The sequence below is a fragment of the Schistocerca americana genome, chromosome 2, assembly GCF_021461395.2.
Source record: "Schistocerca americana isolate TAMUIC-IGC-003095 chromosome 2, iqSchAmer2.1, whole genome shotgun sequence".
Taxonomy (NCBI): domain Eukaryota; kingdom Metazoa; phylum Arthropoda; class Insecta; order Orthoptera; family Acrididae; genus Schistocerca; species Schistocerca americana.
In genome coordinates, this window is record NC_060120.1 from 863135241 (window position 1) to 863151065 (window position 15825).

The following is a 15825-nucleotide window of genomic DNA, read 5'->3' on the forward strand; positions in this document are numbered from 1 at the left end:
GCGCTCGCTGTATTGCAGTAGTTCGAGTAACGAAGATTTTTGTGAGGTAAGTGATTCATGAAGGGTGTAGGTTATTGTTAGTCAGGGCTATTCTTTTGTAGGTATTATTGAAAGTCAGATTACGTTGCGCTAAAATATTGTGTGTCAGTTTAGAAATGATCAGGATAAGCAAAGAGAAAACTGTCTCAGTACGTTCAGTTTCACTCTGGAGTTTGAAAATAATGTAACGTAGAGGTTTTACCAGCACAGTCATTCTTTACATTCAAAGGGGAAGTTTCAGCGAGAGTGGCAGCCAGTGGCTAGCAACTGGTGTCTAGTGGCCGGAGAGTTATCTGCAAACAGCCACACGTGGCCGGCACCACTAGGAGTGGGTGGTGGGGGCGGAGAGAGGGGCAGGCAGGCTGGGCGCCCACTCCGTCGGGCCTCCCGTATAAAAGACGCCGCCGCACGTCCGCCAACGACTCGTCGTAGACGCACAGCAGTAAACGACGAGCGCCATGAAGACCTCTGTGACTTTGGTGCTGGCCGCCGTGGCACTGATGGGCCTGGCCGCTGGACACAGCCGTGAAAGACGAGACACAGGTGAGTTACATCATGAATAACTGTGGTGATGGGAGTGGAAAGGATACAGGATGAGAAAGAGATGGGAGAGAAGTAATGACTACCTATCGCACGGAGCGTGGTAACAATGCAAAGTCAGGAGCTGAAAATTTGTGCCAGCCTGGGTCTCGAACCCAGATGCTCCGCTTGTCTAGAACAGTTGCTATAACCGCCTCTGCCATCCAGACACACTTCCCGACACACACAAAGTCCCATCTTCCTGCTCGTCCCACCGCAACGTTCAAATGTTCAAATGTGTGTGAATTCCTAAGGGATCAATCTGCTAAGGTCATCTGTCCCTAGACTTACACAATACTTTCACGTATGCTAACAAGGGAACCTCCCCATCGCACCTCCCTCAGATTTAGTTATAAGTTGGCACAGTGGATAGGCCTTGAAAAACTGAACACAGATCAATCGAGAAAACAGGAAGAAGTTGTGTGGAACTATGAAAAAAGTAAGCAAAATATACAAACTGAGTAGTCCATGTGAAAGATAGGCAACATCAAGGACAGTGTGAGCTCAGGAGCGTCATGGTCCCGTGGTTAGCTTGAGCAGCTGCGGAATGAGAGGTCCTTGGTTCGAGTCTTCCCTCGTGTAAAAAGTTTAATTTCTTATATAATCAACTTCGCTCTCCAAAATTCCGGGACATGTTCAGATTTGCTTGGACATATGCAGGTTTTGACGGTCTACGCAAGGAAAAATTTGAAAACGTTAAAAACATATGTTTTGACAGAGCACAGGGAAAAATGTGCGACTGTGAAACTGTTGCATTCCATTGTTGCAGTTTATGTGACAAACTCTTATGTTTTCATCACTTTTTTGGGAGTGATTATCATATCCACAAGAAAACCTAAATCGGGCAAGGTAGAAGAATCTTTTTACACATTCGCCAAGTGTACAAGTTAGGTGGGTCGACAACAAATTCCTGTCATATGACACACATGCCGTCATCAGTGTCGTATAGAATATATCAGACGTGTTTTCCTGTGGAGGAATCGGTTGACCTATGACCTTGCGATCAAATGTTTTCGGTTCCCATTGGAGGGGCACGTCCTTTCGTCTACTAATCGCACGGTTTTGTGGTGCGGTCGCAAAACACAGACACTAAACTTATTACAGTGAACAGAGACGTCAATGAACGAACGGACAGATCATAACTTTGCGAAAATAAAGAAAATAAACTTTTCACTCGAGGGAAGACTTGAACCAAGGACCTCTCGTTCCGCAATTGCTCACGTTAACCACGGGACCATGGCGCTCCTTAGCTCACATTATCCTTGATGTTGCATATCTTGCGCATGGACTACTCAGTTTGTATATTTTGCTTATTTTTTCGTAGTCCCACATAACTTCTTTCTGTTTTCTCGATTGATCTGTGTTCAGTTTTTCAAGGCCTATCCACTGTGCCAACTTATAACTAAATCTGAGGGGGGTGCGATGAGGAGGTTCCCTTGTAAGAACAAGTAGTCCGTGACAAGGCGTCTCAGAGCGCACGGCCACTCCACGCGGCACAGCAACGTTCCCGCCCATTAAACCACTACTCCCAGATTTCGGACATTTATTGTGCATCTGGACTGGAAGATTTTGTCAAACAGAGCTACAGATATGAGTGACATCTTTTCTGTCGCACATGTGTGACAGAACAGACACTATCCATGTCCATCATGTTCGACAGAACAGACACCACTCATATCTCCATCGAGTTATATCAAGGCATGGCTCTCACCCACATGTTGTTAGAAGTACCTGCCAAAGGTGGACGTGTAAAGCGGGTTTTAAGCCTATGTTAAACGATGCACCTAAACCATATACTTATGCACCAGCGCCCCAAGCTTACATATCTGTAACTACATGCTGGTTCACGTAGACCTATTACACCATCCACTTGGGATATACCTGGCGCACCTGCCCGGTAGACAGTGATAACGCGCAAAACGCAAACAGAACCGTCTGATCTCTTGTTCTTCTACCTCGCGAAACACAAGGGGGACCGTGGGACATATTGGAACGTCATCCATTCGTATTATTTATGTGACTCGAGGCTCCTATTTCATAAGAAATTGTTTTTATCATTATTTGTTAAGTAATTGTTATTCTCTTATGTAGGTAACTACTGTTCGGAATTACAGACTTAACAATTAGTTTTATTTTAAGACATTTGGTTAAACAGGTATATTTATTTATATAGCATTTTGCACATGGAGGACCCACTTGTTTTTGGAGCTATTGCCCTGGCAGTGACAGTAAATCTTCGGATTAGGGCAGAACGACGACGAAAGCAAAAAGCCAGACGTTGCTCAAATAAATGGTTCAAATGGCTCTGAGCACTGTGGGACTTAACTTCTGAGGTCATCAGTCCCCTAGAACTTAGAACTACTTAAACCTAACTAACCTAAGGACATCACACACATCCATGCCCGAGGCAGGATTCGAACCTGCGACCGTAGCGGTCGCGCGGTCCAGACGTTCTTGAGTTCGATCCTGGCTGAAAAGAAGGGACAAAGGCAGGGAATTATATTCACTGCTTATGAAAGAACTGAGGCTCGAAGACCCGCATGAATTTAGTAGCTTCGTGGAGATGGACATGGCCTGTTTCGAGAAGCTGCTGTCAATGACAGAAGATGGAATTAGCAAGTGTGACACAGTCTGTCTCACATTCTCGAAAGTAAGAATTAAATCGTATGTTTAATCGTTTTGTGATCACACCAGCCTACATTATGAATAAAATACAGATAAATGCGCTGTTACGTGAACCAGTATGTAGTTATAGATATGCCCCTTTGGGGCGCTCCTGCATAGATGTACGGTTTAGGAGCCTCGTGTAATAGGGGCTTAATATAATACACATAGTACTCTTTCGTATAACATTCGCCATATATTCCTAGTCCAATGTCGTTCTCTTCGTCAACTTTTTACGGACGCCTTTCTTTACTTGATACGTCCTTATATTGGTTTCACATCCTATTTTCTACAAAAAAATCTTCCCTGCCCTTTTACTACTCCCACCAATTTTTATAATCTGTTCTACATCTTATAGCTTTTGACTGTGCTCCTCCAGTGCCGTTAAACTATTCCCAAATATTTTCCTTGTGTTCTTAATACGACTTTCCCCTTAACAGTTCTTTCTACGGGATACTTTTCTTCCCAGTTCTTTTTCAGTAGCATGTATTTATTATTTCCTCCAACTACATCAATTTCAAGTTGTTCTACTTTCTTCAATATTGATTTCCGTAGACAATGATTCACTTACAACATTCTCCTCCGATTTACAGTTTGCAGACACACACACACACACACACACACACACACACACACACACACGCACTCAAACGGACAGTGTGATTCAGCTGCCCCTACTCTTGGTTTGATGCAACCTGCAGTGCATTAAAATACCACATTCGGGATTTCGTATTCTCTCACTCGCTACATGCTAACTATTAGCCCTTCAGAAAATATGAACATGAGCTTTTTATAGGAAATGTAATGTAGGCAGAGTACTGGGTTGCGTTTTCGATTGATGACATAATTTTCAAATAATTCAAGAAAAACGTACAGAAATGACCTTCAAAATGTTTTTTCTTTAATAACTCGAAAACCGTGGCTCGCAGTGAAAAGTATCCCAGTACAAAATGTAACAATATTAAATTCGCAATAAAAAAGATCTTGTTCGTTTTATCTGTAGGAATAACAGTACGCGTGTAGCGAGTGAGAGAATACGAAAATCTTGCACATGGAATTCGAAGGTGTTGCCAGGCTGCATAAATCCCAGTGGTAGAGGCAGCTGAATCACCCTCTGTGATCAAAAGTATAAGGACACCTGCCTGAAAATCACTTATACGTTCGTGGCACCCTCCATCCCTAAGGCTTGGGGAATGGCAGCCCATTCTTCAGGGAGTGCTGCACTGAGGAGAGGTATCCATGTGGGTCGGGGAGGTATGGCACGAAGTCGGCGTTCCAAAACATCCCAAAGGTGTTCTACAGGCTTCAGGTCAGGACTCTGTACAGGCCAGTCCATTACAGGGATGTTGTTATCCTGTAACCGCTCCACCACAGGCCGTGAATTATGACAGGTGCCCGATCGTGTTGAGAGATGCAATCACCATCCCCGAATTGCTCTTCAACAGTGGAAAGCACGAAGGTGCTTGAAACATCAATGTAGGCCTATGCTGTAACAGTGCCACGGCCGGCCGGAGTGGCCGTGCGGCTCTAGGCGCTACAGTCTGGAACCGAGCGACCGCTACGGTCGCAGGTTCGAATCCTGCCTCGGGCATGGATGTGTGTGACGTCCTTAGGTTAGTTGGGTTTAATTAGTTCTAAGTTCTAGGCGACTGATGACCTCAGAAGTTAAGTCACATACTGCTCAGAGCCATTTGAACAGTGCCACGCTAAACAACAAGGGGTGCAATTCCCTCCATGAAAAACACGACCTGACCATAATACCACCGCCTCCGAAATATACTGTTGGCACTCACACGCCGGCAGAGGACGTTCACCGGGCATTCGCCATACCTACACCTTGCTATCGGATCGCCACATTGTGTACAGTGATTCGTTACTCCACACAACGTTTTTCCACTGTTCAATTGTCCAATGTTCACGCTCCTTACACCAAGCGAGGCGTCGTTTGGCATTTACCGGCGTGATGTGTGTCTTACGAGCAGCCGCTCAACCATGAAATCCAAGTTCTCTGACCTTCCGCCTAACTGTCATAGTACTTGCAGTGGATCCTGATGCAATTTGGAATTCCTGTGTGATGGTCTGGATAGAAATCTACCTATTACACATTACGATCCTCTTCAACTTTCGGCGGTCTCTGTCAATCAACAGACGAGGTCGGTCTGTACGCTTTTGTGCTGTACATGTCCCTTCACGTCTCTACTTCACTATGACATCGGAAACAGTGGTCTTGGGGATGTTTAGGAGTGTGGAAAACTCGCGTACAGACGTATGACACAAGTGACACCCAGTCAGATGACCACGCTCGAAGTCCGAGAGTTCCGCGGGCCTCCCCATTCTGCTCTCTCACGATGTCTAATGACTACTGAGGTCGCTGATACGGATTACCTGGCTGTAGGTGGCAGCACAATGCACCTTATATGAAAAACGTATGTTTTTGGGAGTGTCCGGATACTTTTGATCACATAGTATTTATATAGTCCATGTTCTGAGAGGTGTAGTATGGGCCAAAACAAAAAAAGTAGTCCAGTAAGCATGGACTCTAAAATCACACCGTAAATGCTATGAGCACTTGTTCAGTAGAACAGATGGATTTCACAATAGCGAAGATGGATAATGGCTCATAGCTCTTAAAGTAGGCATTTCAGAGATGTAGTTTACAGGACAAATTTTGTTTGTTTAAATCCATACTACTACCTTTCAAAATAAGGAATACTTTTTTCTTTAACACTCCGTATACGTGATGAGCCACGTAACACCCCTTTTATTCAGTGAACCTACCAGGTATCAGAGCCAGGTATCAGGATAGTACGCTAATGGGTGTGCTTTTTGGCATGTGATAAAGAGTCTTAACTCCTGCTTCGATCGAGATATTGAAGCAAGTATTGTTTTTTGAAACACTATAACATACTTTCTTTAATGGCCTCCGAAAGCGCTTGAGAATACGAGTACTATGCTTGTTACTGCTGATGTTGAAACTCGTCGCAAAAGAATTCGAGAAGTTTTGTAAAACTGAAAGGCAAGTCGGCCGGAATTCGCTATTGCACTGTAAATACTCTCATGCCAGTCTAAGTCGTTGTATCAAGCCTTTAGTCTGTTTACTTGTCTGCATTGTAGACCTAGCAGTAACTGTGCTGTCTATCGGCAAGTTATTGCTGTTTCAGCTTTCCTTGTATCCACTTGTACACCAATGAGAAGAAGTTATACATGCTACTTTTATACGACGAATGGTGGCATGAGACGTATTGCCAAGGAATGTGGGATCAGCGAGAGGAGTGCCATTCGCTTCTTGCAGAGACATAAATTCTACCCCCACAGTCTGTCACTGCATCAGGCACTCTGAGGACGTGATTTCGATAGTCTCATAGAATTTTGTTGGTTTTCTCTGCATCGCTTGAGAGACGATACTACGTTTTTTCCAGCGTGTGCTTTTTACCGACCAAGCAATGTTTACGAACCATAGTAATGTAAATTTACGTAACATGCACTACTGGGCAGCAGAAAGCGCACGCTGTGTTGCAGCGTAAATCCTGAATGAAAAATTTCCTGACCGTTGGATAAGATGGAATGCTGCAGTATAGTGACTGGCCAGGCCTCCTCTTGATTTCGTACTATGGGGAGTACTGATAGATGAAGTTTATCATGAAGCCCCAGCTACACCAAATGATATGCGTCGTCGAATCAAGGCAGCATGAAACGACATATCGTCCAATGTCCTTTCATCTGTTTATCTATCTCTCGTCCGCCCCCGGTAGCTGAGTGATAGCCGGCACAGTAGCTCAACGTGTTCGGTCAGTGTTTAACTGCCCTCTGCAATAAAAAACTGAGTTAATCGATTAACAACCAATTTAAAGGGATGCCTTACGACGTCCGCCCCGAGCAGATGCAACGAACAAAAGAGAAACAAAACGAGATAAAAAAAAGTAAAAAAAAAATGTGGTCAGCGCGACAGACTGTCAATCCTAAGGGCCCGGGTTCGATTCCCGGCTGGGTCGGAGATTTTCTCCGCTCAGGGGCTGGCTGTTGCGTTGTCCTCATCATCATCATTTCATCCCCATCGACGCGCAAGTCGCCGAAGTGGCGTCAAATCGAAAGACTTGCACCCGGCGAACCGTCTACCCGACGGGAGGCCCTAGTCACACGACTTTATTATTATTATATATCTATCTCTCGAGATGCGATTGCAAATGTGCCTTGCAGTCGATGGTAAACACTTTGAACGCATACTTAGGTAAAATGTAGAACTAAGTTAAGAAATGTATTTATTTTTTAGGTAACATGTCGTTAGTCACTCTGAATAAAACGTTTATTTAAAGTGTTTTATGTCTAATGACAGTTAAGAGTAGTATTTGTAGACTTTACTTTAAGAAGCATTCAGGAGTCTCCAGGCAAACGCAGGTTAGGTATTATTTTTTTTCAAATTTAAGAAAATTAATGTAGTAGTTTCCATTTTCTCTTGAATAGGGCCGTTTATCATTAAGAAGTATGAATGACTGACGTTTCTGATTCGGCTTTGACAGGTATGCAGCAATGGGGAGAGTTTAAATGAAAAACAGGCTGACGAAACTGTAGTTGTTTACACAATAATATGGAAACATAGAGCAATTTGAAATAGATGGTACTAAGCCCTGTCTGATGCGCCAGAAACTAGCATATACAAAATCATAGCTTACTCTGTATCTGTGTCCTATAGGAAATGAGAATTTGCCATACGAGGAGTAAGCGGCAAGTGCCATCATCACCCGATTTTCCAGGAACTTCACTCAGTGGAAGAGGAGTCAAAATAAGCAAACACCTGCCTCGGCTTCTCCGTAGATGCTCGACCGTTTCTGAAATAACGACAGTCAAAGTTTCCAATGTATTTTCGATATACTTTTCGTGCATTTTACCACCACGCATACTCAGACGGAAGGATAACTCGGTGGTTAGCATCGCGGATTCTTAATTTTGTGACCTGCGTTCGAAACCCGGTCATTGTTTTTATTTATTTCATTTTCTATTGATTTCATTTATTTAGCTATATCTTTAGAAGGTTACTACACAAATGTTTCTCGTCAAATTAGGGAATACAAGGCGTTAAATTAATTGTATAATTACAACTGGATTCCGCAATAAGTGTCACACATTTATTACACTTGTAATATATCTCTGTATGGCCACGCATTGCCGGGGTGGTAACACCAGTTCCCGTCGGATCACCGAAGTTAAGTGCAATAGGACTTGGCCAGCACTCGAATGGGTGACCGTCCGGTCTCCCGAGCCCTGTTGGCAAGCGGGGTGTACTCAGTCCTTGTGAGGCCAATTGAGATGCTACTTGTTGGGGAAGTAGCGGCTCCGGTCACTAAAACTGACAACGGCTGTAAGAGCCCCTCTATATCAGGAATCGTTAGCGCCAGGAACAAGTCCCCCTAGTCACTGGGCTGCTGATGACACGGCAGTCGGTCGGTACCATTAGGCCTTCATATCCTGTTCGGACGGAAATTAGTTTTGTATGTTGTATAGTAAGTTGAGCGGTTACAATCTTTTTAAATTCTAATATTCCTATATTTCATTCTCATATAAGTTATTAGATTAATTCTAATACACAAAAGCACCAAAGAAACTGGTATGTATAGGCAGGCGTATTGAAATACAGAGATAGGGAAAATACGGAGCTGCGGTCTCCGACGCCTATATAAAAAAACAAGTGTCTAGTGCGGTTGTTAGATCGCTTATTGCTGATATAATGACAGGTTATCGAAATTTAAATGAGATTGAACGTAGTTTTATGGGACATAGCATGTCCGAGTTAGCGATGAAGTGGGGATTTCCCGCGCGACCATTTCATGAGTGTACCGAGAATATCAGGAGTCTATAACACATCAAATCTCCGATATCGCTGCGGGCGGAAAAATATCCTGCAAGAACGGGACCAACGACCACTGAAGAGAATCGTTCATCGTGACGGAAGAGCAATCTTTCCGCAAATTGCTGCAGATTTCAGTGCTGGGCCATCAACAAGTGTCAGCGTCCGAACTATTCAACGAAACATCATCTATATGGGCCTTCGGAGCCTAAGAACCACTCTTGTACCCTGGATGACTACACGGCACAAAGCTTTAGGCCTCACCTGAGTCCGTGAGCACCGAATTTGGACTGTTGAAGTTGGTCGGACGAGTCTCGTTTCAAATTGTATCGAGCGGATGGACGTGTACGGGTATGGAGACAAGTTCATGAATTATGGACGCTGCAAGTCAGTAGGGGAATGTTCAATCTCGTGGAGGCTCTGTAATGACGTGGGGCGGCTGCAGTTGGAGTGGTATGGGACCCCTGATGATGACAAGTGACACGTACGTAAGCATCGTGTCTGGTCACCTGCATCCATTCATGTCCATTGTGCATTCCGACGGACTTGGGCAATTCTAGCAGGACAATGCAACACCACACAAATCCAGAATTGCTACAGTGGCTCCTGGAGTACTCTTCTGAGCTTAAACACTTCCGGTGGCCACCAAATTGCCCAGATATGAACATTATTGAGCATATCTAGGATACCTTGCAAGGTGCTGTTCAGAAGAAATCTCCACCCCTCGTACTCTTACGGATTTATGGACAGCACTGCAGGATTGATGGTGTCATTTCCCTCTAGCACTTCTTTAGACACTAGTCGAGTCCATGCCAAGTCGTTTTGCGGCACTCCTGCGTGCTCGCGAGGGCCCTACACGACATTAGGCAGATGTACCAGTTTCTTTGGCTCTTCAGTGTATTTTATTGATATGTTTATTCTTCAGGAAGATTTGGTGCATTTCCTTGGATGATGCCGATCGCAGACACTTTCGAAGCACAGATATTTCGAACATCACGACCGTCGGGAAAAGACGGGTTTGCCACAGTGACATTTCTTAGAATGAAACGCCGTTAGGATTAGTGAAGATTTCGCACATCGGAAATAATTTCGTGACAAACCATGTATAACGGATCACTTTTCCGATGCTTTCAGTTGATTTTGTACCTAGATACACTATAGGAATTTCATCGAAAACAATTTCAAATAATTTTTTCTTTCTTTCTTTTTTTTTAATTCATTCATTTGACCTACAATTAGTAGACGAATAATGCCAAGGTTGTATCGGTATACAGAAGAAAGAATTCGTGTAGCAATCTTCTTCAGACATGGGTAAATAAACGCAAAACATAAATGGAAGTAATATTCCGGTTTCAAACACGAGGCGCAAAATGATGAACCTGCGACGTTAACCACTGTGCCTCTAGCTCGGCTGAGAAAAATCATCCGGTAAAACGCACAATAAAATTCCTAAAAATACTACAGAAACTTTGACAGTCGTTTTTTCGGAAATGGTCGAGAATCTAAGGACAAACCGAGACAGATGTCCGTTTATTTTGACCCCTCTTCCATGAGCGAAGTTTCTGGGAAATCGGGCGATGGCCTTGCCGTGTTCTTCTCTAGGGTGGTCATGTCTTGCTGCATATAACGATGGAGCCACGCATGAGAGCTCTGCCTGGCGCTGTGTGCATCGTAATAGCTGACACTGGACGCATTGACTTCCAATTACCATACATTTCTCGAATTCCTTTACGAAGAGTTTCAGAAAATGGCTCAAATGGCTCTGAGCACTATGGGACTTAACATCTTAGGTCATCAGTCCCCTAGAACTTAGAACTACTTAAACCTAACTAAACTAAGGACATCACACACATCCATGCCCGAGGCAGGATTCGAACCTGCGACCGCAGCGGTCACGCGGCTCCAGACTGTAGCGCCTAGAACCGCTCGGGCACTCCGGCCGGCGGGACACCACAGGTGTCGCTAACTTCGACCACGTACTCTGCTACCAAGGCACCTACTAGTGTAAGCTACGCGGAGGATCTGTCCTCGCAGCAGTGGCAGTTGGAGACCTGTTCGCGTCGCTCGAGATGGAGGTCCAATTTGGAGACTGGCCGTCTGACCTCACCTCTTGGCTCTGTGAGTGAACATGTGGCCGTTCCTTCAGCAGGGTCCGAGGATGCAAACGTGGACAGGTGTTTGCTAGTTATCGACAACGCCAACTTTAGTCGCGCTGTGGATCCCTTTAGGAAGATAGCGTTCAAAGCTGGAAAGAAAACCAACGTGCACTCGGCATGTTTGCTGGAGAGCCTCATCCGAGGTGTTGAGGCGGCCTTGCCTGCAGTTATCGATCACGCAAGATGCAGTCCTCTGAAGATTGTGGCTCACATCGGTACCAACGTAGCCTGTCCATGGGCCATCGTCAGTTCATACAGGTGGCTGGCGGAGATGGTGAAGGCCGCTAGCCACGTGCGCGGGCTGCAACCACAGCTTGCAATTTGGAGCATTGCTCCCAGAGTTGATGGGGTCTTTTCGTCTGGAGCCGAGTGGAGTGTCTCAACCAAAGGATTCGTCGATCTGTGATGGTCTCAGCTGCAGATTTTCGGATCTGCGTTATGGGCGAGGAACTGTAGCACTCCCCTTGACAGGTCAGGGTGCACCACACAAAGGAAGCAGGTATTCGGAAAGCAGAGTACATGTGGAGTGTATGTGGCGCTTTTTTAAGCCAGACGGTAGTTCGAAATACTCTCACCAATCGATACGTGGATAGCGAAATCAGAGAGCGCTCAGAGCAAAAACATTTGACTGTCAAAATTATAACAGAAATTGTCGAACTTTTCACAACAATGTTACCGAGTTTGCTGCCCTCCATTTCACATTAGTCTTCGGACGAGAGCTGGCTGAAACCCGAAGTAGAAAGCTCTGAGATATTTAGCGAATCATGGAACATATATCGGAAAGACAGATTAGATATAATGGGAGGGGGAATGTTCGTTGCAGTTCACAAAAATATTGTCTCTATTGAGATCGAAAATCAGTGTGACAGTAAAGTTATCTGGTCGCGTATAAAAAGTCTAGGCGAAACCAAGTTAACTGTTGGATGTTTAGCCGGCCGGTGTGGCCGTGCGGTTCTAGGCGTTTCAGTCTGGAACCGCGTGACCGCTACGGTCGCAGGTTCGAATCCTACCTCGGGCATGGATGTGTGTGATGTCCTTAGGTTAGTTAGGTTTAAGCAGTTCTAAGTTCTACGGGACTGCCGGCCTGAGTGGCCGTGCGTTTCTAGGCGCTACAGTCTGGAACCGAGCGACCGCTACGGTCGCAGGTTCAAATCCTGCTTCGGGCATGAATGTGTGTGATGTCCTTAGGTTAGTTTGGTTTAATTAGTTCTAAGTTCTAGGCGACTGATGACCTCAGAAGTTAAGTCGCATAGTGCTCAGAGTCATTTTGTCTAGGGGACTGATGACCACAGATGTTAAGTCCCATAGTCCTCAGAGCCATTTGAACCATTTTGTTGGATGTTTTTACCGACCATCCGTTTTTTTGTTCTATAGTCATTCAAAGATAGCCTTCGGTCAGATCATACAATACTAGTTGGAGGCGACTTCATCCTACCGAGTAAAGACTGTGACCTCTAAGGATTCATTGCAGGGGGTTCAGACAGATAGTCTTGGGAAGTACTTTTGAACACGTTTTCTGAAAACTGTCTTGAGCAGCTTGTTCGGCAGCCCACTTTCAATAGAAACATCTTAGACCTTTTAGCTACGAAGGGGCCGGATCTTATCCATGGCATCGGTATACAGACTGGTATTAGCGATCACCATGTCATCATAGCTACCGTGCTAAGAAAGTTAATAAAACAGCCAAGAAGGACAGTGTTTCTGCAAGAAAGAGCGGATAAGCAATTGTTAGCATCTCACTTAGACAATGAATTGACAACATTTAGTTTCAGTATGAGAGGCAAAAGTTTAAATAGATTGTCAATCGTCCTCTGGACAAGTACGTGCCTAATAAGTGGATTAAGGACGGAAAACACACGCCGTTATTTAACATCGGAACTCGTAAAATGATGAGGAAACAAAGAATGTTGTACTCTCGATTCGAAAGACGCACAAAAGGTGACAGCATAGGATCATAGAGATTCGTACGTTTGTAAGAACATCTATGCGTGAAGTATATAACAACTACCATCATCATATCTTAGCAAGAGATTTGGCCAAGAATTCGAGAAAATTCTGGTCTTATATAAAATCGCTAAACGGATCTGAGGCTTCCATCCAATCACTCATTGACCAGTCTGGTCTGGCAGCTGGAGATAGTAAAACGAAAGCGAAAGTTTTAAATTCTGTGTGAAGAAATCATTCGCATAGGAAAATCGTAGGAACATACCTTCGTTTCATCATCGAAAAGAGTCCCGTATGGACGACATAGTAATAAGCATTACAGGCATATAGAAGCAACTGAAAGAGTTGAAAACAAATAAATCGCCAGGTCCAGGTGGAATGTCAATTCAGTTTCGCAAAGAGTCCTGTACGGCATAATCTCTTGCCCGACGCAAAGTTCCAGGAGACTGGGAAAACGCAGGTTACTCCCGTACATAAAAAGGGTAAAAGAACAGACTGCAAGATTTCAGACCTATATCCGTAACATCGGTTTGCTGCAGAATTCTAGAACATATTCCGAGGTCGAATGTAACAAATTTCTTAGTGACGGAAAAGTTTTGTGTCCACGAGTCAATAAGGATTTATAAAGCGTCGCTAGTGCGAAACTCAGCTTAACCTTTCTTCAAATGATGAAGGGCTACAGGCAGAATCCATATTTCTCGAGTTCCGCCACGTGGGGTAGCCGCTAGGTCTGGGCGCCTTGCCACGGTTCGCGTGGCTCCCCCCATCGGAAGTTCGAGTCATCCATCGGGCATGGGTCTGTGTGTTGTTCTTAGCGTAAGTTACTTTAAGTTAGATTAAGTAGTGTGTAAGTCTATGGACCGATGACCTCAGCAGTTTGGTCCCATAGGAACTTACCACAAATTTCTCGATTTCCGGAAAGCACCTTCACGGTGCCCCACCACAGACTATTAACAAAGATTCGGGTACGTGGAATATTTTCCCAGGTATATAAGTGGCTCGGACACATCTTAATTAATAGAACAGGTATGTTGTCCTTGACGGCGAGTGTTCATCAGAGACAAGTGTATCGTCAGGAGTGACCCAGGGAAGTATGACAGGACCTCTATTACTATCTATACACAAAAATAATCCGGCGGACAGGATGGGCAGCAATCTGATGATGCTGTGGTGTACGCGTAGGTGTCATCATTGAGTGACTTAGACAAAATTTCTAGTTGGTGACATGAATGGCAGCTAGCTCTAAATGTAAAAACATGTAAGTTAATGTGGATGAGTAGGAGAAACTAACCCGTAAAGGTCGGATACAGCATTAGTAGTGTTCTGCTTGACACAGTCACGTCGTTTAAATATCTGGGGGTAACTTTGCAAAGCGATATGAAATGGAATGAGCATGTGAGGATTGTAACAGGGACGCCGAGCGATGGACTTCGGTTTAATGGGAGAATTCTAGGTAAGTGTGGTTGGTCTGTAAAAGGAGATCGCTTCTAGGACGCTAGTACGACCTATTCTTGAGTACTGACCTTGTCTTTCGGATCCGCAGCAGGTCGGATTAAAGGAAGACATCGAAGCAATTCAGAGGTGGTCTGTTAGAGTTTTACCGGTAGGTCCGAACAACACGCAAGTATTACGGAAAAGCTCTGTGAACTGAAATGAAAATACCTGGAGGGAAGGTGACATTCTTCTCGAGGAACACCACTGAGAAAATTCAGTGAACCGGTATTTGAAGCTGACTGCAGAACGATTCTAGTGCCTCCGACATACATTTCGCGTAAGGACCACAAAGCTAAAAATGCGAGATGTTACTGCTTATACAGAGGCATACGCTGAGGTGACAAAATTCATGGGAGAGCGATATGCATATTTACAGATGATGGAAGTATCGCGTATACAAATCATAAAAGGGCAGTAGATTGGCGGAGAGTTCATTTGAACACAAGTGATTGATGTGAAAAGATTTTATATGTGATTATCGACGCACGACGGGAATTAACAGACTTTGATACATTCCATTTCGTAAGTCGTTCCTACATTCAGTATTTTGAAATCCACAGTGTTAAGAGTTTGCTGAGAATACCAAATTTCGGGCATTACCTCACACCATGGACAACGTAGTGACTGACGGCCTTCACTTAACGACGGAGAGCAGTGGCATTTGAGTAGAGTTGTCAGTGTCAACAGACAAGCAACGAAGTTTGAAAAAACTGCAGAAATAAATGTGGAACGTACGACGAATATATCCGTTAGGACGGTGAAATTTGGCGTTAATGGGCTATAGCAGCAGACGATAGAAGTGAGTGCCTTTGCTAACAGCACGACATCGCCTTTAGCGCCTCTCCTGGGCTCGGGACCATATCGGTTGGACACTAGACGATTGGAAAATCGTGGCGTGATTGGATGAGTCCCGATTTCGGTTGGTAAGAGCTGATGGTAGGGTTCGAGTGTGGCACGGACCCCACAAAGCACCACGGACCCGAGTTCTCATCAAGGCGCTGTGCAAGCTCCGTAATGGTGTTGGTTGTGTTTACATGGGATGGACTGGGTCCTCTGCTCCAATTGAACCGATCATTTAGGGGGAATGGTTATGTTCAGCTACTTGGA

The 15825-nt window shown here is 44.6% G+C and overlaps 1 protein-coding gene across 1 annotated transcript in view; it reads left to right on the top strand.

Annotated features, from left to right (window-relative positions):
- Positions 1 to 497: 497 nt before the first annotated feature.
- LOC124594493 (allergen Cr-PI-like) overlaps positions 498 to 15825 on the top strand; it is a 47994-nt gene continuing 32666 nt past the window's right edge. Inside the window, exon 1 of the mRNA XM_047132869.1 lies at positions 498 to 582. Within this exon, the coding sequence (XP_046988825.1) occupies positions 498 to 582 (85 nt within the window). The remainder of the gene's footprint in view (positions 583 to 15825) is intronic.